Source organism: Acartia tonsa, chromosome 12 (assembly GCF_053477335.1).
Source record: "Acartia tonsa isolate MP-2025a chromosome 12, ASM5347733v1, whole genome shotgun sequence".
NCBI lineage: Eukaryota > Metazoa > Arthropoda > Copepoda > Calanoida > Acartiidae > Acartia > Acartia tonsa.
Window position 1 is genome coordinate 38,782,780 of NC_137271.1, and position 26,062 is coordinate 38,808,841.

Below are 26,062 nucleotides of genomic sequence, written 5' to 3' on the forward strand. Positions count from 1 at the left end.
TTTAATATATGTACATACTTTTATTTTGATACAAAACGACTTTAAAATGAAACATTTCATTAAACAATAAACATAGCAAAAATTTTATATTTTTAAAAGTGAAGCTAAAACTTTTATTCTTGGATACAAAATGCCATAAAAATAAAACATTTCTTTAAAAAAATCTATTGTATTTTTCTATGAAATTATTTTGTCGGTTAACAAAGCTACACATTAAGATATATAAGTTTTCCGGAATTTTAATGTTAGGGGGAGATTTAAATCTGCATCAATTTTTAAGGATTTTTTATAAAATTCGTTTTTTGTATAATTCTTTATCTAAAAGCGGAAATGCATTTTAAGTTAATTAATTTTGACCAATAGGATAGGTGGATTTTAAACTACCTGCGCTCTAATTGGTTGAATGATGTACGCCATCCAATCAGAGCGCAGATTTTTTAAATCCACCAATCACAGATGCCAAAATTAATTAACTTAAATTGCATTTCCGCTTTTAGATAAAGAATTATAGAAAAAACGAATTTTATAAAAAATCCTCAAAATTTGATGCAGATTTCAAATCTCCCCCTAACTTTAAAATTCCGGAAAACTTATATATCTTACTACACATATCTTCTCTTTATTAGTGGCGAAGCTACTCTAATATTCCGAACGTCCGTCCGTCTGTCCGTAATGAATTGGGGGAAACGTGATTATCTCGGCTCCTATTCAAGATAAACAGCTGAAATTTTTAGAGAAGATTCCTACGATATATGCCATCTAATCTATACATTGTTTTGTCCGTCTGTCTGTTATTTGGAGTGCTAAAACGGTTTCTATATTTTTAAGTTTTCGTGATTTTCTCAATTCTTTTTTAAGAAAGAGGGCTGAAATTTTCAGGGATTAATTTATTTTTACATTCTACATATGTTCAACAAGTTTTATTAGATTCCTAAATTTTTAGGTTTTCAAGATTTTCTCGATTCCTATTCAGGATTGATGGCTGAAATTATCAAGAAATGAATATACCCATATTTTACATATTTCCATCAAGTTTCATTAAGATTTGTCCATTAATCGAGCGCTAGATTGATTCCAAGATTTTTATTTTTTTTTATTTTAAAGGTTGCGTGATTTTAAAGGTTTCGTTATTTTCCTATTTTATCAAGTTTAATGTTTATTGTATGACACTGCTCAATAGTAAATTTCTTCCCGATATCCATTCATGATTTTTGAGCTTTGCTACTTATGGATGTTGTCATCCTTGTTTACATTTTAATCATCTAGTTGAATCTAAACTAGCGGCTGCGCTCCTAGCATCTAGAAGCTATGTATTTGAAGGAGTTGTGAAAGTGGCCTAAAACAAAACTTAAATATAAGACACAATAACCTAAAAACCACCCAGGGACCTATAAAAAGCTTTCATAAAATGGAGAACTCAATCGGTTCAGTTGTTATTCAGATCTCATAAGCTACAGTCAAACATAACTACTTTATATAACAGGATAGCTGACGGATTGGGATAAAATGAAGTTAGTAAAAGTGGCGGCACAGAATATGACGTCAGAAAAATTAACTAATGAGAGGCCACTTTAAATTTTACCATTCGTAAATACTGGTCTCTCATTGGTTAATTTTTTTGACGTCATAATCTATGCCGCCACTTTTACTAGCATCGATAAAATCTTAAAGTTATCATTATAAAATGTAAATTTATTTGTTGGAATTTTGTATCAACTTTTATTCTTGGAATGAAAGCAAAATTTATTTATTAATAGAATATGAGGAAATAAATTATATAATTTTAAAAACTAAAGTATCTGGATGTGTGTTTGTTTGTATTTGTTTAATAAAAAGAATCAATATTAAATAAAAATGAGTATATAAATGTATTGTACAGTAATACAAACTGTAAGGGAAGCTTTGCATTGGTTATTGATATATGAAGGTTTTAAACTATTTTTCAGTATAGGAAGGTAATTAAGATATCAAAATGAAAGAATATATTATATTGAGAGTTACTTTTTTATTAGCTAAGCTACTCTATAATTTGAAATGTCCGTCTGAAACGTTTTGAGTAAAACGTGATTTACTCGGCTCCTATTTAAGATAGACAGCTGAAATTTTTAGTGAAGATTCCTTTGACATATGCCTATCTAATCTATACATTGTTTTGTCCATCTGTCTGTTACTCGGGGTGCTAGATCGATTCCTAGATTTTCAAGTTTTCGTGATTTTCTCAATTCCTATTCAAGATGAAAGGCTGTCACTTTCTGAGATTAATTTATTTTATATTCAAAATATTTTCACCAAGTTTTATTAAGATTTGTTTATTTTTTGGGGTGCTAGATCGACTCCTAGATTTTTAGGTTCTCGTGATTTTCTCTATTCCTATTCAGGATTGACGGCTGACTTTATCAGGGATTAATATGCTTTTATTCTACATATTTCCATCAAGTTTCATTAAGATTTGTCTAGTAATTGCGTTGCTAAACCGATTCCTAGATTTGTAAGTTTTCGTGATTCAAATGTTGCGTGATTTTAAAGCCTTCGTGATTTCCCTTTTTTTTTACAAGTTTAATGATTATTGTTTGACACTGCTCTATAGTAATTTTTTTCCCGATATCAATTTATAATTTTTGAGATCTGCTACTTATGGATGTTGTCATCTTTGTTTTCTTTTATTTTTAGTTTTTAAGTAGGTATTATTATATTTGCCAAATAAATTTTCATATCTATTATTAAAGTTGTAATCATGTATAGCTTTTGAAAATCATGGAATTATGAAATCGCAAACTTATGAAAAAATATAAATTTAAAATAAATTTTAAAAATCCTTTTTAGCAAAGATACTCTTTGAGTTGCAACGTTTGGCTGTTTGTTTGCAATGCTCTTTTTTTGGGAGGCAACACACAGTAGAATTAAAGCATTCTATCTGGTCCCACAAGTATTATTTTAGATTTATTTCCCTTGTTGATTATACCTTTTTCTGGGATTATCGCAATGTTAATAAATGCGGTTAAAAGTCAAACCTATCCTAATTATATTGTGGCTCCGCTACAATAATAAAAAATAAATAATAAAACATGATTTAAGTTATAAAATTGTATTTTTTACTAAAACAAGAAGTGTCATGTTACAAAAAAAAATTAAATTTTCAGGGCACATTAGAAATAAATTATTTTAGTTTATAAAATCATTTTTATTTAACAATTTACATCTTTAATAAATGGCGAAAAGTTTCTATTAAAAACAAGCAAATTTTTATTTTAAAGAGACGGGCAAAAAGCATCATTCGATTGTATCATATATTGTTTGTTAAACGTGGCTTGTTTAATGTTTTCTTTATCATAAAATTTTTAGATCAAATGGTGCTTTTTGACTACCTCATTATTTATCTATGAAAGTAAAAGGGACAAAGCAACCTAATTAATTATAATGAGGGGAATTTTGTTCTAGCGTATTTTCCATAAAATTGTGTGTTAGCATTTAGTCAAATGCGCTTATTGAGTCGAACTTTTTATAATTATGGCCATTTCATATACATATATCAAATTAAGAACAGTTTTACTTAATAAGCGCCTTTAACTGGAAGCTTTACGGAAAATACGCGAAAAAAAACCATTATTTAAACTTACAAATCAAAACAGTTCTGTACATAAATCAATCCCAAAGTTTTCAAATTTATTGTACTTTTTTCTTGAGTTTTTAAAGTACACATTTAGAAGAAAAAAACTTTGAAATCGCATAGAAAAACAATTTTCAACAGTACAACTTAGTGGTTAGCACCTACAAAGCCGTTGACAAAAATGCTACAAAAAAGTACTTGTTATACATAGGTTTAGAGTACATACATAAGTTATCAAGCAATCAATCAATCAATAACAACAATATATTATTATTTTTATATAATTTATTTATAATAAGCTTTTCTTTGAAAAACACGAGATCATTTAGACAAGTTTGTTTCAATATTAATAAATATTAAAAACTTTCAGAAAATCTTTAAAATCTGAATTGTTATGATAAAATTATTTGAGTTGGAAAAAATGAAGTATTTTGATTTTGCCTGGAATTTTGGATTAAAGCATAAGGGTATGGTACAGTAACATCTAGATTTGATAAAACTATAAAAAGCTAACTTTAGTTAAAATACACAGCCTTTTTAGCCGTTGTAGCCTGTTAAAAAAGTGTTTAATTGTTATCTGGTTAGCTATTTATCATATCGTATTAAAGACAGCTTTCCGTGAAAGGCAGAAGGCCCGGGCTTACTAAACTGTTATTTATTTATATTTTTATTTTATTATTCGTGGAAAATTGTCTATAATAAGATACGATACATAATTTTCCAATACGGCTGAAAACCAGTTCTAATCCAGCGGATATTAATTAGTTTCGAAGCCATACTGGAATAGGAATTATAATTTACCAAAGTAAAAAAAAAACAGAATCTTGAAGCAATGAAGCTGGACCTTTTGTAAATGTTGAAAATTGGAAGATTCTGTGTAGTAAAAGATGTCACAAATATAGGTATTAAATAAACAACTTCTTTTTTATACAGGCCACTAAATTTGAATGGTATAATTCACAGCAAAATGGACATGACTTGACTTTAATTAAATCATTTTAGATATGATTTAACAACAATATGAAAAGAAAGGGCTGATTATTTTCGAGATCTCAATGGACAATGGTACATGGATATATTTAAATATACCATTTTAAACATAGATACCTAGCTAGTGTAAGAAAAAACATGCATACCGTAATCGAGAAGTCTACTATAATCAACCATTTCTTTAATATTTTATAAACATTTTAATAAGTTAAAAAATATAACTAACTATTTTTTGAATAACAAAATAATTATACTTCAATAGTAATCACTTATTTAAGATTAATGGTTTATAATAAGCTTTAAGATTATTGAGAAAAAAAATGATCAACTTAGGAAAATATATTTTATGGCATTTATTACTTCTTAAAATAACTTTAGCAAATAAATTTCTTATGGCAATGGACAATAAATTGATTAATTCCGTTAATAATTACCTATATACAAAGTTGACCCTTTTGTAGATAAAAATTATTGGTTCAAAAATTTGGACACTACCAAAAGTTTGAAAGCAACAAATAAGATAATTTAGTTGTAAAACTTTGAAGAATAGTGTAATTTACTATCCAATGTCCCTTCCCTACCTAAATTTATTAGACAGCAAAGTAACCTATAACCCTACAGTAATAAATATAAAGCGGCCAAACTGCAAGAAAATCATCTTTGGCGGCTGCACATCCCGTTTCTGTTATATGGCCAAGAATTACAATACATAAGCATATGTATAGTACAATAAAACTGGCATAATTGGGACATACAGGTAGAAATAGTTATTTACCGCATCGTATGATCGACAGTTTTCTGCGAATATTAAAATAAAAATATGAAATTAAACCGTTTTTGTTAGCTTTGAGACGACGGAAGCCTGGGCTAACAAAACTGGTATTAATCTTATTATCTTTATTCTAATATTCGTGAAAAATTGTCTGTAAAACGATGCTTAACATGATTTTTCAGTATGACTGAGAACCGGTTCTAATCCAGCGGATATTAATCGGTTTCGAAGCCATACTGTAAAAACATTACTTTATTTTTGTCTAAATCGTATATCCCAACTAAACCAGCATTTTATAGACAGACCGATGTTACGGCATATAAAAACATAAGCTTCTTAATATAAGAAATTACTTTACTAAAGGGAAAAATAAAAGCCAAATATTAAATTAATATCTTATTTTCAATCATAGAAATTGATAATCTTTGGATTTTGTAACTTTGTATTTAAAAATGGTTTATAATGCCTTATTGAATTTTTAAATACCAACAAATTAATAACAAATATTAATAATTTTAAACCTATCACCAGGGAAATTTAAAATTTGGTTTCAAATAAAATACTAAATTATTCATTAGGTATTGCTTTGAAAACCGATTAATATCCGAAGGATTAGAACCGGTTCTAAGCAATACTAAAATTCATGCATCAAATCGTATTAAAAACAATTTTCCACGAAGAATAAATTAAAAACATAAAATTAATACAAGTTTTGTTTGCCTTGAGGGGCCGAAGAACTAATCCTATAATTTTTTATTATACTAGTCGTGGAAAGCTGTCTATAAAACATTTCTTGGTTAATTAACAATAAAAATACCCTTTCAAATACTCTAATTTTAGTAATATCTTTAGTTAGGAACTTTCTTTTAAAAATTACTAAATGTAGGAATAATTAAATATAAATTTTGACACCAGGAATTTTAGTTTTTTTTATACTTTTGGTTAAATTTATTTTTGTTAATATAAAAATAATATTTTAGGATCATGGAAAGAAAACGAAGTGGTGGGTTTCGTTGTCTTTTCACAGTAGCTTTTGATAGGTTAGATAAATATTAATGATTGCCCCACAGGGTTAGAGCACCTACCCGGCAGGGGCTACACATATGAGAAAAGCTAGTCTGGAAATACGACGAAACCCGCTACTTGGTTTCTTTCCATAATCAATATTTTTAATGATTATCTAAATGAACCTAAATCATCTTTTTTATGACATAAAATTATAAAAATGCATAAACTTCATCTCCATTTAACTAAATTGAATTTTTTTTGTATTTTTTAAAATTTATCTTAATTTTTTGCAGTTTTCATATTGGTCATATTTCTTAAGCTTTTTATTGTATATTGTAAATGAAAAGTTAGAATAGCAAAGACGAATATTAAAACATCAAGATTTAATAGCGATTATGTAGCATAGGAAAAATATGGCAGTTATTGTATTCAAATGGTCAGGTCAATACCAATTTTTTCACAACATTTTCCCGGGATATTTTACTAACTAAAACATTTAAGATAAAATAAAACTAGGGTTAAAAAAAAGGTAGTTTTTAGGGGTAATTTGATATCAAAATGGTTAACTGTGTTAAATAAATGATATGAAATAATCAAATGAATGTATTAATAACTATACCGTAAATACAAAAGTTTAAAATTTTTGGTATGTTTCTATTTTATATGAAAAATGAATAAGATTTTTTCCTCACTTTAATACCTAGTTTTATGTTTATTTTGTTGTATAATTAAATTAATTCACTAGCTTTGACTTGTAAAGTGACTATTTTATTTATATTTTTAAAATTTTCAGTTATGGTTTGTATTTGTTGTATTTGTATAAAAATGTCAGCGCAGAAAGATTGAGTTGTGTTTGTCTTGAATTAGCTAGAACTGGTTTCGTGCAGAGTACCTAAAAAAAAAAATAATCAAATCAATAAGAGTGAATCTTACAATCCTTCCTCGTGATAAAGTAAATGATTCTGAGTGTCTGTCTGTTCACCGAAGCATATCGCTATCCTCTGAACTAATATAGTTCTACTTTACAGGGTTGGTCCTGGGAAGGTTTACAGCTATTTTGTGGAAGGGTACCACCATTCTCCCAAGAAAAATCGCAAAACTAAAAAAATACTTTTGGTAAATAGCTGATCTTAACATAGATTTAGAAAATATTTGATAATTTTCATTGGTTGTTTCATTAAGTGGAACTTGAGTGTCGAAACTTTTTAATCACTGATTGAAAACTACAAAAGGGGCAAATTTGTGTGTATTATCATTTGATATGTTCATAAATTTATCGGCCATTATCTTATCCCTTTAGATCCCTGATGGCAAAACTTACCAAAAAATCAGGATGTAACACTTGATGAAACCGAGGTTAATCTAGGCTTAACATTGACGAGGGCGACACTGGGCCCCTCAAACTCACTCCCAGACTCGCTCTCAGACTCTGATTCTGAGACACACAATTCTGGAACACCACCCCTCAAGGATTCTGAAATAATTAAAGTTACATTTTTTGTTTGATAAGGATATATTGGGAAGGGAGGGGAAATTATAATGGTGGTAAAGACAATGGAGGAAAAACTAATCTGTACTTCCAATTCATATGTTGTAATCTTGACTAGGTACCTTTTAATTTATCAGGGTTGTAGATTAAATTAAAATTTTTTGTCCGTTCACTTCCAATTATTTTATACCTTCATAGCTTTCTTTATTATCAGCAACTTGGTGCCGTCTGACAACAGCTGCTGACTGTGTCTGTCGCAGCTGCATGGTCTTGTTATTATGGGCAGCTGACTGCAGGTTGACAGCTTCCTGTGACGTTGGCAGCCGGGACTCTTGATCCTGATGTAACAAAATTATATTTGTTTTATTCGTATCATTATTTCAACACAAAAGACGACATTTTACTTTTCATAATTGTACGCGGCAATCAGATACCGTTTTATAATAAGCTGATCTTTGTTTACAGTTTTTACTTTAATGTGAACAATCTATTAGCTAAATTGTAATGCTTATCATTATGTTGATCTATATGCTATTTAGGATTGATTCACATGACTTAATTGTGATATTTTTAGACAACCTAAAACATTCTTTTAGAACAAACATAATATTATTACTGTGTCTACCTGATTTGGCAGCAATGCTTCCAGGTTCTCATGAGATACCACAGGTTCTGGTTCTGAACCATCCTGATTAAAACATTTTTTTTTATCCTTGTAATAAAGTAACATGATCTTTGTGTGTATGTTTGTCCCGAAGGATTTTACTAAACGCGGAACTGATATCATATGGTTCTCCTTTTTAATGTAGCTTTTCATAGGTCCTGCGAATGTTAATTACTATTTTACTAAGTCCTAGTTTAGCAAGAAGACCTTGAAATGGGATGGGGAAACTTTGTAGAGTTTCGTAATGAAGAAGGCATTAATGGAAAATATTTTCTTCTTATAATTTGAATCCAGTTAAATTCTACATGATTAGAACTGGTTCTTAGCCACTATTTATTTTACTATCCTTGGAAAGCTGCCTATAATACGATGGTATAAATAACTCTACCTTGATGTTATTATATTGAAATTGAGAAGTTAACTTTTGTGACAACCGAGAACTTAAATCTTCAATCAACTTTTCCCTGGCCTCAGAGGATCCTGAAAACAAACAAAATATTTAATTCATGAATAATACCTAACCCATTTATTTTAAAATAATCTTATCATCGGAAAAAAGGAACAATCAACCTTTGATTCTCCACGTAAAAAATTGTCTGTAATACGATACTGTACAAGATTTTTCAGTATGACTGAGAACCGGTTCTAATCCAGCGGATTTTATCGGTTTCGAAGCCATACTGGAAAAATCTTTAATATTCCCTCCATTACCTTGAATATAGGGAGGTTTAATTCCCTCGCTGCAGTTCCTGGAGTGAGTGGCCGTAGTGACACGTGACGTGTCCGTGCTGTCAGCTCCTAGCATGGGCTGGTCAGCCTGCTCCAGGTCGTGGTGACCGCTGTGGTTGCCCGCAGAGCCGGGAATCTGTTGGATCTGGTCAATAACCTCGGTCATCTGAAGAAAAAAAACAGTAAAAATTTTGCTCCTTTTTTTCTGGAAAATCAAAAGTTCTAATTTATATTACACTAAGAATTTTAAATTAAACAAGAATAACAACATTTATACAAGCTCAACTATATTTTATCTATTTTGACCGCAGTATTTTTTTTGGAGATAATTAGAATTAAGTTTCACTTTAAAAGATTTGTTAATTTTTTTAAAAATAATATTTACAAACTATTCTTTCAGGGGTTTATATGATGCATGGAATCCCCTGATTAAGGGGTGGGGGGGGGGGGGGAATGAAAAATTAAAGAGAAATGAAAATATTTTGGTAGGGGTATAAAATGAATAAAATAAAGAGTACTAAATTTTTCTCCTTCCTAAGGGTAAAAATTGGGAGAGAAATACATGAAATATTTGCATTTGATCTTAATTTAGTGAACCGCATATTTTTTCCTGGTTAATGGGTTAAACTACATTTATATGGCATATATTTGAAAGAATTTCATTTTTCTACCACATAGTTTTTAAAATACCAAGACTTGAAAATCGTCTTTTTAAATTGCATATATCACAAAAAGAAATTCTTTTAGATATAAGCCATATAAATGTAGTTTAACCCATTAAATAGGAAAAAATATGCGGTTCACTAAATTAAGTTCAAATGCATTTCGTGCAACTACCCCTTTTGTGCAGAATATACAACCCTGACGCAAAAAACTAACTGTTGAAAAGCTCCGATTTTAAAAAGTAGAATAAATTACCTTAACACTCTGACATATTCTAATGAGGCAGATAAAGGCAAGAATTATCTCTATACAGATGAAAACTGAAATTTAAATTTAATTAACACATTTTATTTTACTAATATTACCTACCTATGTAAAGTCAAAGAGTTTAAATGTCAATATTTTGATTATAAAGCTATGTAATATTAAAAAAAAATTTATTTTTCTCAACTAATCGATTTTGAATTAACAATAGCATTTGACAATTATAATTTTAGAATAAAAGTGGGTTCGTTAACTGATATTGCGATACAATTACCCAGCTGGAACATATTTCACAAAAAAGAAACATTTAGTAGGTACTTCAAATCAATTTATATTATGATTTTTTTACAGTATGGCTCAAGAACAGGTTCTATGGAAGAAAGAATATTAAAAACTGAGAACTTACATGTAAAAACATAGAGAATGTATTGTCTGTAAGTCAAAGGATCCACAGCCGCTCTTTTCAACACTGTTATGATATCCATGCCTGAAAAAATAACAAATGATCAGTCAGGCGGTTTTCCCCATTAGTATCTAGTCGAACATAGAAACCCTACAATCTTAATTGAAAAAATCAAAATAAGGGGTAGCTTTTCGTTTTTACTCTAGGTCAGGTTATAAAAGGTGCAGGGCAGCTCTTCACCGCAAAGTTAGGGGTTTCGCAGGGTTTAGGCATATGTAAAAAATAATAACCCCCTTATTTTCAATCTATTTCAACAATAAGGGGAGAGGAATTTTGGATAGAAACCATGAGCGAAAGGAAATATTAATCACGCAACCTTTTCCTTTTCCATTACACATAAAATTGTTAATACCTAGCTATATATTATTTCAACTAATAAAAATTAAGTAATTTTGGAGATTTGCGCAAAACACAAACGAGCATCTTTTGAGAAGCTGCGCTACTAAAATACAATGCTACCTAGTTCGTCAATTCCCTCTTCAAACCAAAGTAGGGGCACTACAGTATCCTGTTCTATGTCCTGCAGATCAGTCCAGCCCATTTTCCTAGAATATAATTTTTTGTTAAATGGTGCTTTAGTTATTGTCGCAGCCATAACTATATACAGCCGTTTTTTTTCTCGTTGGTTTAATAACTTTGGGGTCTTTTTATTAAAAACTTTGATTGGTTGGTTATTAAGTTCAGTGTCCAAACGTTTCAACCACTAACTATACAACAATTTGTCCTACCCTTTAGATTTCTGTAGGGGGGAACCTTGAACTGGTTTTTGTACTGGTACCCAAAGTTTTAAAACCAAGTCATCTTTTTAGTCGCCACGAAACACGAAACTTTGTTTACTTTCTTAAATTTTGATTGGTTGGTTCCAAACTTTTCAACCAATAATTCGATCTACAGAAGAGTTAATTAGGATTATCATCTGTTAGGATGTACATAAATTTATCGTCCATTATCTTATCCCTAAAGGGGACTGGTTTTAATTAACAAAAATATAACACCACTAGAAAAAAAAATTTGCCTTGAAAAAAAAAATAAATGAAAAGTCCAGGACTTTATATAAACATAAATTTAAACAATAATACCAAACAGAGGATAACATAAAGAGTAGCTAGCTACACAACAAAAAGCCATAAATCAATTGCCTAAAAGTTTGAAATTGTTGCCACTTTGTCAAAACTTTTAATTAATTGCAGTATTTGGCACAAAAAAAATAAATGAACTCTACAAGAATGATATTAATGCAAGGGGGGCAGCGGTTCTGACACTTTTGCGTAAACAGGGTGCATAGGCTTTGTCTTAGGAGTGAGAGGATAGGTTATTTGGGGGAAAAGTTTACTTTTGGGATGTATTTTTTATATTTAATTTTTTTTTGATTTGGCCTCCAGGTTCAGGTGCTGCAGGCCTCCAGGTTGTCTCTGGAAAGGTAAAAATAAATTTTTTTTTAATAGTTAGAGTTCAACTTATAAAACAAAACATGCATCTTTTATCTTCAAATATGTAAACAACATTCAAAAAGTACACATTTTGTTTTATAATTTGACTTCTAAAGATTCAAATTGTTTTTTTTCCATTTTTACCTGTCCAGAGACAACCTTCCAGCCTGCAGTACCTGAACCTGGAGACCTATCATTTTTTTAAATATAAGAAAAATACATCCTAAAAGTAAACTTTTTTTCTCTCACTCCTAAGACAAAGCCTATGCACCCTGTTTACGCAAAAGTGTCAGAACCGCTGCTTCCCTTAATCACAACTACAATGTATTTGGCCAATGCCTATTCAAGTGTTATATATGACTGACCATTTTAAGACTATAGGGAGTTATTGGTAATTGGTACCCAAAGTTTTCCAAATAAGCTCTCTTTTGTTGACTTAAAATATTCCTTCACTTCCTATAGCTGTATCCAGGGATGGAGGGGACATTGGGCTTTTTATTACACTAGTACCTACCCAAAGTTTTATGATAATGTTTTCGTATTTTTGGCTGAACAACTTTGGGGACTATTATTGAATTTGTTCTGTTGGTTCATTAAGTTGAGTGTCTAAACATTTTTTTACCATGATGGGAAATCTACAGGAGGTGTAATTTTGTGCATCATCATTAGTGGTGAATATTAAAATAGATTATTTTTCTTATCACTTTAGATCAATGAGCTGTATCTCATCCTTATACACGAGAACAGTAGTCAAAACAACATTAACAACATACCTGACGAGAATATTGATCTGAATCCTGGCCTTGGCAGATACAGTGGTTCCAGTAACAGGCTGGATGTCGAACCAGAACCCATGCTCATCCTCTTGAGGTCTAGAATAGTTATTTATGGCATCGTATTGTAGACAGCTTTCCGCGGATACACAACTGTATAATTATAAGATTAAAACCAGTTATGTTACACCCGAGAAGTCGATGGCACTGGCACACAAAACTGGTTTTAATACTATGATGGTACACTTTTTTATTCGTAGAAATAATTTTTCAGTGTGACTGAAAACCGGTTCTCTTATAAAGAGATACTAACGGCTAAATCAAATATCGATCCTCTTTACCCCACCCCTCCCCTCCTTTTGGATGAACGAACTGACCAATAAATGAGGTTCATATTTGAAACCTAAATGACGACAAATTTTCTCCTGTCAATATATCCATATACTCTATATCCACTGTATATCCTTACCTTAAACCCTGAATAGCATCCTTATATTTGTCCTCTGCATGTAGAAAGTGTGGCCAGGAAAGAACTAAACGCGGCATTGTTCATATTATGCATAATTTTCAAGGATAATAATTCATGGTTGAAAAGTTTAGACGCTTTTAAATTAGAACCAATTATTAAAATTCAATAATAGTACATACAGATTTCGAGCCAACTAATAAGAAAACGGTATATTAAAACTTTGATGACTAGTGCATAAACAGTCCAAGGTCCGTTTCCTCCCTGATATAAATAGGCAGGACTATGTTAATATTTTATATTGCTATTTTTGTCTCCATAGCAATGTTATGTGTAAAGTACAAGGCTCGGCAGCTGCGCTTGTAAGCCTCAAAAAAAAATAATCATATAATGACTTTAAAATCCAGCTGGGTGTCCAAACCTGTTCTTAAAGAAACAGCCCATATTTTCGAAATATTTTTGGAACACAAGTGGGTTTAAATTTAAGGCTTATGCGCGGATGCCGAGCCCTGGTTAAATTTATATGTCTTTGATCTGCTGTCCTGTAATGCCATTGTTATTCGTGTAGGGAAGCTACTCTATAATTCACTTTGACTGTCCTTCCGTCAGTCAGTCCATAACGCGCTATGTCTTTACATCATTGACCGACCATATTGTAAATAATCGTTTGTGTAAGGTTAGAAAAAAAATGAACTTTATCATGTGAACAATAAATTGGAATAACCCAGAGACCTAAAGGGATAGGACAATAGCTGATAAATTGGTGTACATCCCCAATGATGAAACACAAAAGAACACCTCCTGTAGTTTACATTTAGTGGTTCAAACGTTTGGACACTCAACTTAATGAACCAACAAATCAAAAATAAAAAAAAGTCCCCAAAGTTGTTAAGCTAATGAATAAGAAAACATTATCAAACTTTAGGGACAAATATAATAAACTGCCAATGTTCCCTCCCTATGTATAACCTATGAAAAAGGAAAAATAATAATTTGACATAGAAATATACAAAAGTTATTTAAAGTTCATAATATTTGAAAGGCAAGAAAACACGACCTTTTCATATATATACAGAATATACATATCAATATATAATAATAGAGCGGCCATAGACGCCAAATTGTGATGAAAAAGGTTATTCAACCCTCCCCCCCACTGGAACTGGATGTTATACATCATTATTCAGTAAGGCTGATAACCGGTTCTTACCCAGCGGATAGAAATCGGTTTCAAAGCCATACTGGAAAAATGTATTCCTTTATTTCTACCTACAACTAAAATTGTAATATTAGCCTTAGTAAATAATAGGTTTGGACCGGATATCCGGCCAGATACCGGATATTGGTACTATCTGGATACCGGATATCCGGCTGATTTGCCGGATATGGGCAATTTTTAATATTCGGTCGGATACCGGATATCCGACATTAGAAATTGGCCGGATATCCGGGGTCCGGCCAAAAAAGTATCCGGCCTAACCCTAGTAAATAATATGTTTGTATTAATAATTGATGTGTTTGCTCTTTTGTCAAGGAGAGAGCTGTAAAAGGACATTCTGACATTTGGTTCAATGTATTAGAGAGATAGTCCCCAATGTTTTATGATAACGCTTCCTTATTCGTTGAATTAACAACTTTGGGGACTGTTATTGAACTTTGATTGGTTAGTTTATTAAGTTAGGTATTACTAGAATTTTAAAAAGTTCAGGAAACTCTAAAATAAGACATCTCCCAAAGAGTGTCCCTTAATTCCAATTAAATGGTATATTTATATTTCTGGCTATAACTTGTTTTTATAGGTTTAAGCTTTATTAATGCAGGATTTTGAATTTGAAAAAAATATTTTTCTAGTATAACTTCGAAACCGATTAATGTCAGCTGGATTAGATCCAGTTCTCAGCCTTACTGAAAAATCATGTATAGCATCATAGTACAGACAATTGTCCAAGAATATTAACATAAATATGATAAAATAAATACCAGTTTGTTAGTCCGGGCCTTCGACCACTAGGGATTGACCAAACTGGATTTTATCGTATAATTCATCCTTTCAATATTGACGTAAAGCTGTTTATAATACGATGCAAAAACAATTCTAAATCCTACTTCTTTTGTATTTATAGAAGAGGAAAATGGAAAAAAAATCTAAAACCTTTACTTTTCCTCTATCGAGTTTCCATATTTAAATTTCTATCACGAGAAAATAATTTTTCTTTAATTGCAATATTCCTTCTTATTCCAGAAATGTATAAATAATAATGTTGTTTTAGTACTATTTATTGTACTATTAAAATTCTATTGAAACCAATTTGTTATTCATTATTTTACAGTATTAAAGGTTCAAAAAAGAACATATTAGTGAAAAGTACAGTAAAGTCGATGTTTGACAGTTAAGGCAAAAAAATAGAAATGTTAGCCATCATGGTTTGTATGGTTTTAAAAATTGCCAATAAAAAGGGCATTTAAAAATTCTAGGGAAGTTTTAAACCAAATGTGGGAGTATCTAAACGAAACTTTTATCCTTAACGAAGGATCTCGTTAACCACTGAACCGATCGGGTTCTCCTTTACAGGGTAGCTTCTAATAGGTCCTGCGAAGGTTTATAACTATTTTGGGGGAGGTTACCACGGTCCACCACCCTCCCAAGAGAAATCGCACCTAGAAAAAAAAATTTATTTAATTTTTTTAAAACTAAAAATGAAAGGGCGTCAGCCCCCAACCCTTAAAAAAATCGTAAATCTGAAATAAAAAAATGGTTATCAAATTCAACTACACCCCCCCCCCCTAAAGCCGTTAGTTGTTGATAAATCATGAAAGTTTATAAAAAGAAGGTCTACTGGAGTTAAACCTATAATAAATGGCGATATCAAATCATAAAAGAATTGAACTACAATATTAATAACCCACTTCCTATTAATGTTAAAAACAGCTGTTCAATACCCTTGACACAGAAATGGAATAATTCAATATTTGATTAATCATGAAAAAAGGCGCCTTCACACAAGATACCTTGTTGAGTACTGACCCCCCCCCCCCTAAATAATGGGGTGGGGATATATTTTTAATTTCTTTATTTGTTAAATTGTTACTTTAGATGACAGGCTATAAGTTAGCCCTGCAAGGGGAGGGTCACTCCAGGTGTAGGCCCCCCAGGGGTTAGGCATAAGAAGAAAAAAATATTATATTCCCCCCTCCTTTATTTTTAATAACTACCTAAGAGAGTGGGGTATCAGTACTCTACAGGCACTTTGTGTAAAAGCAACGAAAAGGAATTTAGTTTAAGTTCTTAACTCATAAATTATTAAAGTGAATAATTCTGTAGGGTTCTGTGACTGCAGCAGTAGCAGTGTTATTTCTATATCAGCGGAACCTGCTGCAGCCACAAAAATTTAAATGTCCAAGGAATGAGCCGAGAGGGAAAAAGGTGTGTATACTATTTTAAGGAAAAAGCATAAAATGAACAAATTCCTATGGGGGCGTCGAATTGGCAGTTTCTAACGTCGAATAGTCCATCTCCGATCACGTGACCATCCAGCTTGTAACAGGCGTTCCTGAAAATAACAACACGTCATGTTTTAAAATATTTTTATTTCACTAACTTGTACTTTTCATGGAAGCTTAGTTCTAGGTTGATTTATTGTATATCTTTCACCCAATAGGAAAATAATTTGAAAGATTAGATACCTAAGATAGGAAGGGGAAGAAAGGGTTGTCTTCTTCCTCCCAGAAAATATTGAATTTTTTCCCTAGTACCTACTTCTTTAAAACTGATAGATTAGAACCGGCTTGACCTATAATCATGAATCATATCTTTTCATATAAGATTTTCTGCGAATAAAAAAATAAAAATCAATACCAGTTTTATTGTCCTGAAAGTTTGACCCTTCAGGGCCACCAAAACTGGTTACAGAAAAATCCATGAAACTTTAATAATCTATAAAAAGCAAAATAAATTGTTGAGTAGCTTCACTTTGAAATACAGGAAATAAAATTAATCAAATGCTGTTAATCACGTGTGTTATGGAACAAGTGTTAATATTGAAGTAAAGCTTATCAATTATTAATAAACTTAATTTGATTTATATTATATATTAAAATTCCATTTAATTTTTAGGATATCATAATGATAATAATTTGTTATCTAAATCCCACAAGCAATCTTGAAAAGGGAACAAAAACACGATTGGGGAGAATATAGTCCCCAAAATTATTACTTAGCTTTGATATTATCAATAGACAGTAATCTAAAAGGATAAGACCACGGACGATTGATTTCTCCAATTATGATAAACAAAATTACCCATTTAAATCTATTCAAAACTTTGGACCAACCAAACAAAATTCAATAAATATTTTTAGCAAACGAATAAGATAACGTGGTTCTAAAACTTATGGTATCAGTTTAATTTACAGTACAATGTCTTTCTCCCTGTCTTTTATGGATATTGTCATCCTTGTTTTTCGTTTTCAATTAAAATATCACTCTTTTCATAAGGCAGTTACAAGTGTTTTTATGGATTTATTTGCATAAACAGTTGCGAAGCAACTTTATATAATTGTAATTGTGTCTGTCTGTCTGTATTTCCTTCCTTCTCCTAATATTTCTGCCCCCTTATCCGTTCTGTCTTATTTATCTCTCATATGTATCATTATAGGAGATGTATATCAATTTTTCGGCCATTGTTTTATCCTTTTAGCTCCCTGAATTATTTCACTATTGGACTTCATCAACCTTGTTATATATTCAAGTGTTTCTTTTCATGTTTGAATCAAAACATTGTGACTTATTGTTTCACAAGGAATTTCAAGTTTTTAAGTAGCAAAATGTAGAGTTCTAATATGTAATAGGTAACAGAGAGAGAGAGAGGGGACAATGGATTGTTTATTACACCCAAAGTTTTATAATAATGTTTTCTTATTCGTTAGCCTTACAACTTTTGGAAATTCGGTGAATTCTGATTGGTTGTTTCATTAAAGTGGGGTGTTGGGTTGTAGTCAAATGCCTTTATTGAGTCAAAGTGTTCTTAAATATAAACAAATGTATAGGTATATATGAAATGATCCACAATTAAGAACAATTTGACTTAATAAGAGCATTTAACTGCCACCCAACTTTACGGAATTACACGAAAAAATGTCCCTCTTGCATATGTACATATAGGTTGGTTTCTGTTCTCAACAAGTGTCAAATTCTTTGGTTCCTAAATGTATGGAGGCAAATTGAATAGGTGTAGAACAAGTCAGAATTTAGGTGCTGTCAAACTTTTTCTATGTACAAGTGTGTATGTTTCTCAAGGATTTTAAGGGATAAGGCAATGAATGATAAATTAATAGACATTCCAAATGATGATAAACCAAAATATCCCATATGTTGATTAAAACTATTGGTTGTTAATTATGGACAATAATTGTTTAAAATAAACCCATAAAAGTTAAATAAAAGTAACTTTTATTAAATTTTGATGAGTGTGATATTATCTACAGGAAGGAGTATTTTTGTTTATCATCATTTGTGATGTACAATATTATTATAATTTCTAATATTTGTGAAAAATCAGTTACAAGGGTATTATATTCTGACAAACAATTCTAAAGGAAAATTTCCCACAATCCCATTCCCCTTTTCCTCCCCTTCTTACCCACCCCTCTTCACTTACATAAGAAAACAAAATTATAATATACTTCCAAATTATTTAAAAGGTTTTGTGATTTTTTGTAGAATAGATTGTTACAATAGCTACCCCTGGTTAAAATTAAACCCTGGCCATGTGTGTGTACTTGGGAGTATAGAAAGTAACTTTGCTAATTCAATATCAGTGCAAGACAATTGGGTTAGTTTAGAGTAGCGCCGCTTCTTTTTTATGTAGTTAATTCAGTGGCCGATAATTTTATGTAAATTACCAATGATGATACTCAAATTACCCCATTATCAAAATAACAATTAGTGGTTTAAGCGTTAGGACACAAAACTTAATGAAACAAATAATTAAAATTAAATAAAAGTCCCCAAAGTTGTAAAACCAGAATAAGAAAAAGGGGTTAGTGTAAAACAGCCCAATGTCCATTAACTCCCCGAGTTCATTTCATTCTTTCATAAATAATAAGGATGTTTGTATGTTTGTCTGTCCCATAAAATAAATTACCCCCCCCCCCTCTATTGATCAAAGATACCCAAAAAAAGGCGAAGCTTAACTACAAGTCAATTTATCGGTCAGTTTTGGAAATTGTTACATATAAATTCTGTATACCATAAGCGATAGAATAATTTTATATCAGTTACCTACTAAATGCTTTATTTTATCTTTTTAAAGTTAAAATAATTTGACTAGGTACTCCATATTATGATTTTATGAAATTGTAAATGAAAACTGTCAATGGATACTCTAATTCTTAAGTCTATATTGAAGGCAAAAAAAAGAGGGAAAATAAATGTTTTTGGCCTGTGTGTATACTCCTATAACATTGCAACATAGCAGGCATTTTTCCTTACACAGTAAAAAATACACACGAACATTTCTCATATGAGTAAGTTAATCCGTATTTAAAAGTAACGGGATGTACATCTGTGTGTGTAGGTTCCTAAATACCTCCGTAACCGATATGGTTCTCTATTACAATATAGCTTCTTATAGGTACAGGGAAGCAACCCAAGAGAAATCGCCCTTAAGAGAAAAAAAATAATTGTTTTTTTTTACTTTTTAAAAGCGAAGCTTTTCTATAATTAGGGTCGGTCCTCCGTACGTCCGTCCGTCCGAGATAGTTGGCTTTTATTCGTAAATTTAGGCATGTTAGAATTGTCCTATTGATTTGCATGGTGATTCCTGTAGTAGTTAGGTACGATTTAGAAAGCGTAGCAACTCTATAATCGTTACCAGAATGTCCGTACGTCTATTTTAAACATGTTGATTTTTTTTACTTTTTAATAACAATTTTTTATGTGATAAAATCATCCGATTGATCTGATTTTTTGATTACCGATTCCTATTACAATAAGGTACAATATTATGAGCGTAGCATATCTATAATCAAGTATTAAAACTGTCAGTATGTCCTTAAACAGAATTCTGTATTTAAGAAGTTTTGCAACAAATTTACGTATAATTTTGTCAAACCTTATATTTTCATATTTTGTATATTCAGTTCTGACACTCAACAAAAGTTAATGTTCGTCTGTCATATCGTTTCAGAGCTTCGCTTTTATGGATGTTGTCATCCTTGTTAATATAAGAAGTGCCTGAATGGTCGCCTTTCCCCCATCTGAAGATGAATATAGTGTTTTTAACATCCGAGATTTTTAAGGACAAGGACTATAAACGATTAGGCTCTGCTAGTAAGTGAACCAAAAAATCAAAATAAAAGAGAGTTCAAAAAGCTTTTGATTTTAATGGAAAAAATCTAAGCATATCTTTATCAAATTGTACAAAAATGTAAATTTTATGTTATTGCATCTTTTCTTTTAAAATCAACATCATTATTAAATGTTATTTCTTCTGTTTATTTTAAAAATGCTAACCCAACCAAAATTTTGAATATTTTCTTCCTTGTTGTTGTATAAATTCTTACCACTGTTGAAAAGTTTGACCGCCAATTTTCATCTGCTAACCCTCCCCCCCCCCCCTTCCATTACAATAAATACTTCAGTTGTACATAAACTCTCAAACAATTAGGTACACCATATTTCAAAGTAAAAAGATTTGGATTTTATTTTGTTTTAAAAATTCTTTTTTTCAAAGTACTTAATATTTTTAACTTGTTTTTTGTTAAACTTATATTAATTTTAACTAGTATGAAGCTTGTTGTTTTCTTAAGAATTTTTGCAAATATGGTTATTATTTTATAGAATTGAGAAGGCTTGAATAAAGCGAAATATATTTTCTACAAAGAAGTGTGTTCTTCCATGTGTAGTTAGCTCTAGCCGCGCGTTTTTTGTTATTTCTTCTTTTCTGTTGTTTCAAAGTTAGAAATAAAAGAATAGTAATCTACTTAGATGAATTTACTGAAAAAAATAGTCAAAAATTATTGAAAAGCTTCCTTGTTAGGTAAAATGAAACTAGCAGAACTGGTTTTAATCTTATGATTTTTCATTTTAATATCTGCGAAAAGCTGTCTATTATACTAAAAAAAAATAACTATCGCAGCTACTCTCCAAAGGGGACTATCTACGAATGGGAGCAAGTGATGCTAAGCACCTTCCAGCAGTGATTCTAAATGTTTTTTTTAGTGAATATACTAGGGTTTTGATATGCTTAATATCGTATATCAATTTAAAAAAAATAAGTTTTACCGTGGTTTCATATGAAAAAAAAGCTTTAAAATGTTAGAATTTATTTTTACTATATATCATCGAATGTTTTGTTGAGTTCAAACTGCTGTGACACATTAGTAAACTTTTTTAATAAAATGTGTTATTTTGATAAAGGGATGGTAACTTGTAATATTGTTAACAGTTATTAGTGTACTTTCGTAATTTACAGCATTTAATTATGTTTTGGCGTGTTATTTTATTTGAACCATTAAACTCAACAAAACATTTGAAGATATTTCATAAAAAAATGCTTAGGTAACATTTTTAAAGTTTTAAAAAATTATGGTGAAACTTATTTTTAAAAATTGATATACGGATATTAAACATAACCCTAGTAGGTATATAATTCTTCGCCTAAATAACATTTAGAATCAATGCTGGTAGGTGTTTAAAATCACTTGCTCTCGTTCGTGGATAGTCCCCTTTATCTAAAAGTCAGCACTTACTCTTCAGGATATTGGACGGGCATAAACACATCATGTCGGGGCTTGAATCTAAACAAAAATAAACTAATTAAGCACTTATAAATAATAAGATTAAATTTTAAAAATAATATGTAAGCTTTGCAACACTACATACTTAATATTTGTAAAAAAAAACCTTTTAACTTTACGATTTTTGTCGCTCTATCTATGCCTTTTTTTCAATTTCGATTTGGATTAATGTGATTAACAGAATAAAAAGATTAGATTATATTTAACCAAAAACATTTTAATAATATCTTATTCAGATTTTTAGTCCAAAAATTAAAAATCTAAACCGTAATAGTTATTTATCGCATCATATTCTAGACAGCTTTCCGCGGAAATTAAAATGAAAAATTATAAGATTATAACCAGTTTTATTAGCCTTGAGGGTCCAGAGGCCCTGGTAGGTATTAAGAATTTATGATATTTCACTATCTAAATATTCGTAGAAATCTGGCTATAATAACATACGGACTATACATGATTTTTCAGTATAGCAGATAACCGGTTCTAATCGGTTTCGAACAAGAACAATCCTTACCTGTAGCAAGGAACGCCTTGGTTGGCAAGTTCTTGGTCAAATGTAAGAGGCATGGCACGGCACAGCTGATCGTTGAAAAACCAAAGAGTGTCTTGCTGAAAAATTAAACAAAATATTACTATTGTTAATCATTATATAAAAGTTACAGGATGTCTATTTGTTTGTACTGAAGGATCTTGCTAATCGATGAACCGATATGGTTTTCCTTTACAAAGTAGGTTCCCATAGGTCCAGGGAAGGTTGATAACTAATTTAAGGGAAGGTACCAACACCCTTTTCAGTTGACTACCCACCTTACAAAATATACATCCCAAATTAGAAAAAATATCCCTCCTGTAGATTAAAATTTTGAACCAACCAATTATTAATCATAGTCTTTTAGCCAACCAATAAGATGTGGTTATTAAACTTTAGGTACCAGTGTATTTTACAGTCCAATGTCCCCTCCCTACCACCCTCGCTAAAGTCGACTCGGTTGCGGGGGAGCCAAGCCTGTGTTTATGTAACAGTGTTACTGAAGATTCATACCTGCTGAATATAAGGATTAAAAGAAGCTCCATCCGAACCATGAACTCTGTCACATTCTGAGCCGTTCCAACGATCTTAAATAACATTTCTTAACATGGTTGAAAAAGAAAATTCTTATTTCCTTAAAGATAGGTATCATAGTTATAAATGTCAAACATTTTAAAGAGAGTAAAAAAAGAGGGACATTTTTTCGCGTAAACTGTAAAGTCGGGTCCACTTTAACAGTTATAAATCTATCTCAACCATAACATTTATAAATTAGTAACTACTGCTGCTTCATAATGTAAAGTCGGGTGTTTGGTTGTAATCAAATGCTCTTATTAAATCAAACTGTTCTCACTTAAGGTCCATTCAGAAAACTTTGACTTAATAAGAGCATTTGACTACAACCCAACACCAAACTTTACGGAATTGCGGAAAAAAATGACCCTCTTTAAAACATGTTTTACAAATGCCAAAAAAATAGTCTTTGATAGAAGCAATTTAATACTAAAAATATTTAAATCTCACCCAATTTCTCCAATCCGTTGAATTTAGCAATGTTGGCTAGCTTGTATGGGTCACCCTGTCCAGTGTACATAGTGTACAGTCCTAGCTCTTCTTCCCTAAATAAATATAGCTTGTATGGGTCACCCTTTCCAGTGGACATAGTGTACAGTCCTAGCTCTTCTTCCCTTAATAAATATTCATATACTATATTAAACATATTTTTCGCACGAATGAGATATTTTCCCCGACAAATTATGGGTTACACTTCATTATATCATACAAAAAATAACAAACTGGAATTCAGTCGGCATATTTTATATAGACGTACGGCCTTTTTGGTAACGATTATAGAGTTAATACGCATTCTAAATCATACCTAACAGGAATCATTAAACAAAAATTGAAATTAATAGGACAATTCTGACATGTAAATTAAGAAATGAAATCGTAAGGACAATACACACATGCCTATATTAACGAAATGAGCTAACCGTTACGTACTCACAGACAATGATTATATAAATCTTCGCAAAACAATGGGCGTAGTGATATAAAAAATGAACTTACTTGGACGAATTTTTCATGAGAAAGAATCCAAACTCCTTGAAGGGGGGAGCGTTGCCAGTGATGGCGGCGTACTGCGCCAACTCAAACAGATCCTCCTTGTGGCCCCACAGCAGTTCATGCACACGACGGTTTGTCCACATGTTGTAGCCTGTGCAAAGAATGTGTAGGTCAATAAATATAGAGTAGCTATGCTTCAAGAAGCAGGAACTTAAAAATTCTATGCCTAAATTACTAAAAATCAAATCTAAGTCGTAATAGAGAATAGATGTTTTAACTATTAAGGAAAAAAGACAGAGGAATTCAAATTAGGGATGGCAATCCGTCAAATTTTTGGACCGGATTCGGATTCTTACAAGAATCCGTCAAAAAAAATGGCGGATTCTCGCGGATTCCGGATTCGGATTGTAGCAATATTCTTAAAGCCTTTTTAAAAAAATTAAGTGCTACATATGTCCTAAAAATTAATGTTCTTGGTGTTCTCTATGATTCACTTTCGAGAATCGAACCAGATTTTAAAAGATATTATATATAATGATGATAATCTTTGCCTTCAAAAAGGGGGAGTTGAAAGAAAAAACTCCAGACGCTAATTTTGGCCTACTAATTAAGAATTCGAATCCGCTATTAAAAACGGATTCCGGATTCGGATTGCCGACCCTAATTCTAATTTAATTATTTTTGGGAATATCTGTCCCAATTCATGATAGAAAATTAAATAGAAATATCTTCACTTTATTTTAACTAGAATTCTACATAACAATAAATTCTAAACATTTTATAATAGAATTAAAATTGTTACAGGAATAATGTTGGGAAATTATAAAATTGTTGGATAAACTCAGGAGTGAGGGGGACATTGGGCTGTTTATTACACTAGTCCCCAAAGTTTTATAATAACGTTTTCTTATTCTTTGGCTCAGCAACTTTAATTGGGGACTTTAAATGAATTTTGACTAGTTGTTTCTTTATGTTTCCAAACGTTTCAACCACAAATTCTAATGTACAGAAGGAGTAATTATGTGTATGATCATTGGGGATGTACATCAATTTATCGGCCATTGCCTTATCCCTTTAGAACCCTGGATAAATTATAAATAGGAGAAACAACTATTGTAAAGATATCGTAATCAAAGTGAGTATGACACACACAGAATAATAAAACTGTATTTCCAGACCAAAAATATCATTCATGAATTCTTGGTCAATAATATTCATTAAATTCCTATTTTTGTTTACAATCTCCCCTTTAAAAACAAGGATGACAACATCCATAAAAGCGAAGCTCTGAAAGGGAAGGACAAAGTGGCATTCCACTTGTATGGTGTCAGAACTGAATAATCAGGATATAAATGTATACCTAAGAGTCTAAGCAAAATTGTAGGTAAATGTGTTGAAAAATTGCTTGATGCAGGATAATGTTTAAGGACATACTTACATTTTTAGGACTTGATTATATTGTACTTTGTTGTCCCAGGAATCAATATACCAAAAATCAGATCAATCGGATAATTAGATCATATAAAAATTTGTTGTTAAAAAAGTGAAAAAATCAACATGTTGAAAATGGACGTACGGACATTCTGGTAACGATTATAGAGTTGCTTTCTAAATTGTACCTAACTACTACAGGAATCACCATGCTAAATTTGAAGTCGATAGGACAATTCTAACCCGCCTAAATTAACGAAAAAATCTATCAGTTACGGACGGACGGACGGACGGACGGACGGCCAGACCCTAATTATAGAAAAGCTTCGCTTTTAAAAAGTTAAAGCTCACCAAAGCTTGAAATAATTCCTTTGATAACCATCGCAGAAAACATATTGTTAGCCATCTAAAACAAAATC

The 26,062-nt window shown here is 31.1% G+C and overlaps 1 protein-coding gene across 14 annotated transcripts in view; it reads right to left on the reverse strand.

Moving 5' to 3' along the window:
• Positions 1-3,069: 3,069 nt before the first annotated feature.
• LOC145334560 (lysosome membrane protein 2-like) overlaps positions 3,070-26,062 on the reverse strand; it is a 104,373-nt gene continuing 81,380 nt past the window's right edge. For 4 of the 14 annotated variants that reach the window (XM_080180047.1, XM_080180046.1, XM_080180048.1 and 1 more), the window contains exons 9-28: positions 25,995-26,049; positions 24,216-24,363; positions 23,670-23,833; positions 23,160-23,233; positions 22,632-22,726; positions 22,070-22,117; positions 16,787-16,869; positions 13,322-13,385; positions 12,853-12,951; positions 11,109-11,194; positions 10,593-10,673; positions 10,178-10,242; positions 9,242-9,425; positions 8,919-9,010; positions 8,492-8,554; positions 8,057-8,204; positions 7,699-7,851; positions 6,997-7,269; positions 3,602-4,589; positions 3,070-3,434 (exon numbers count right to left, since the gene is read on the reverse strand). In XM_080180047.1, the coding sequence (XP_080036173.1) occupies positions 7,706-7,851; positions 8,057-8,204; positions 8,492-8,554; positions 8,919-9,010; positions 9,242-9,425; positions 10,178-10,242; positions 10,593-10,673; positions 11,109-11,194; positions 12,853-12,951; positions 13,322-13,385; positions 16,787-16,869; positions 22,070-22,117; positions 22,632-22,726; positions 23,160-23,233; positions 23,670-23,833; positions 24,216-24,363; positions 25,995-26,049 (1,695 nt within the window). In that variant the 3' untranslated portion in view covers positions 3,070-3,434; positions 3,602-4,589; positions 6,997-7,269; positions 7,699-7,705. Of the gene's footprint in view, positions 3,435-3,580; positions 4,590-6,186; positions 6,861-6,996; positions 7,270-7,698; positions 7,852-8,056; positions 8,205-8,491; positions 8,555-8,918; positions 9,011-9,241; positions 9,426-10,177; positions 10,243-10,592; positions 10,674-11,108; positions 11,195-12,852; positions 12,952-13,321; positions 13,386-16,786; positions 16,870-22,069; positions 22,118-22,631; positions 22,727-23,159; positions 23,234-23,669; positions 23,834-24,215; positions 24,364-25,994; positions 26,050-26,062 lie in introns of all 14 variants that reach the window. The other 10 variants (XM_080180043.1, XM_080180040.1, XM_080180041.1 and 7 more) reach the window with 10 other exon arrangements.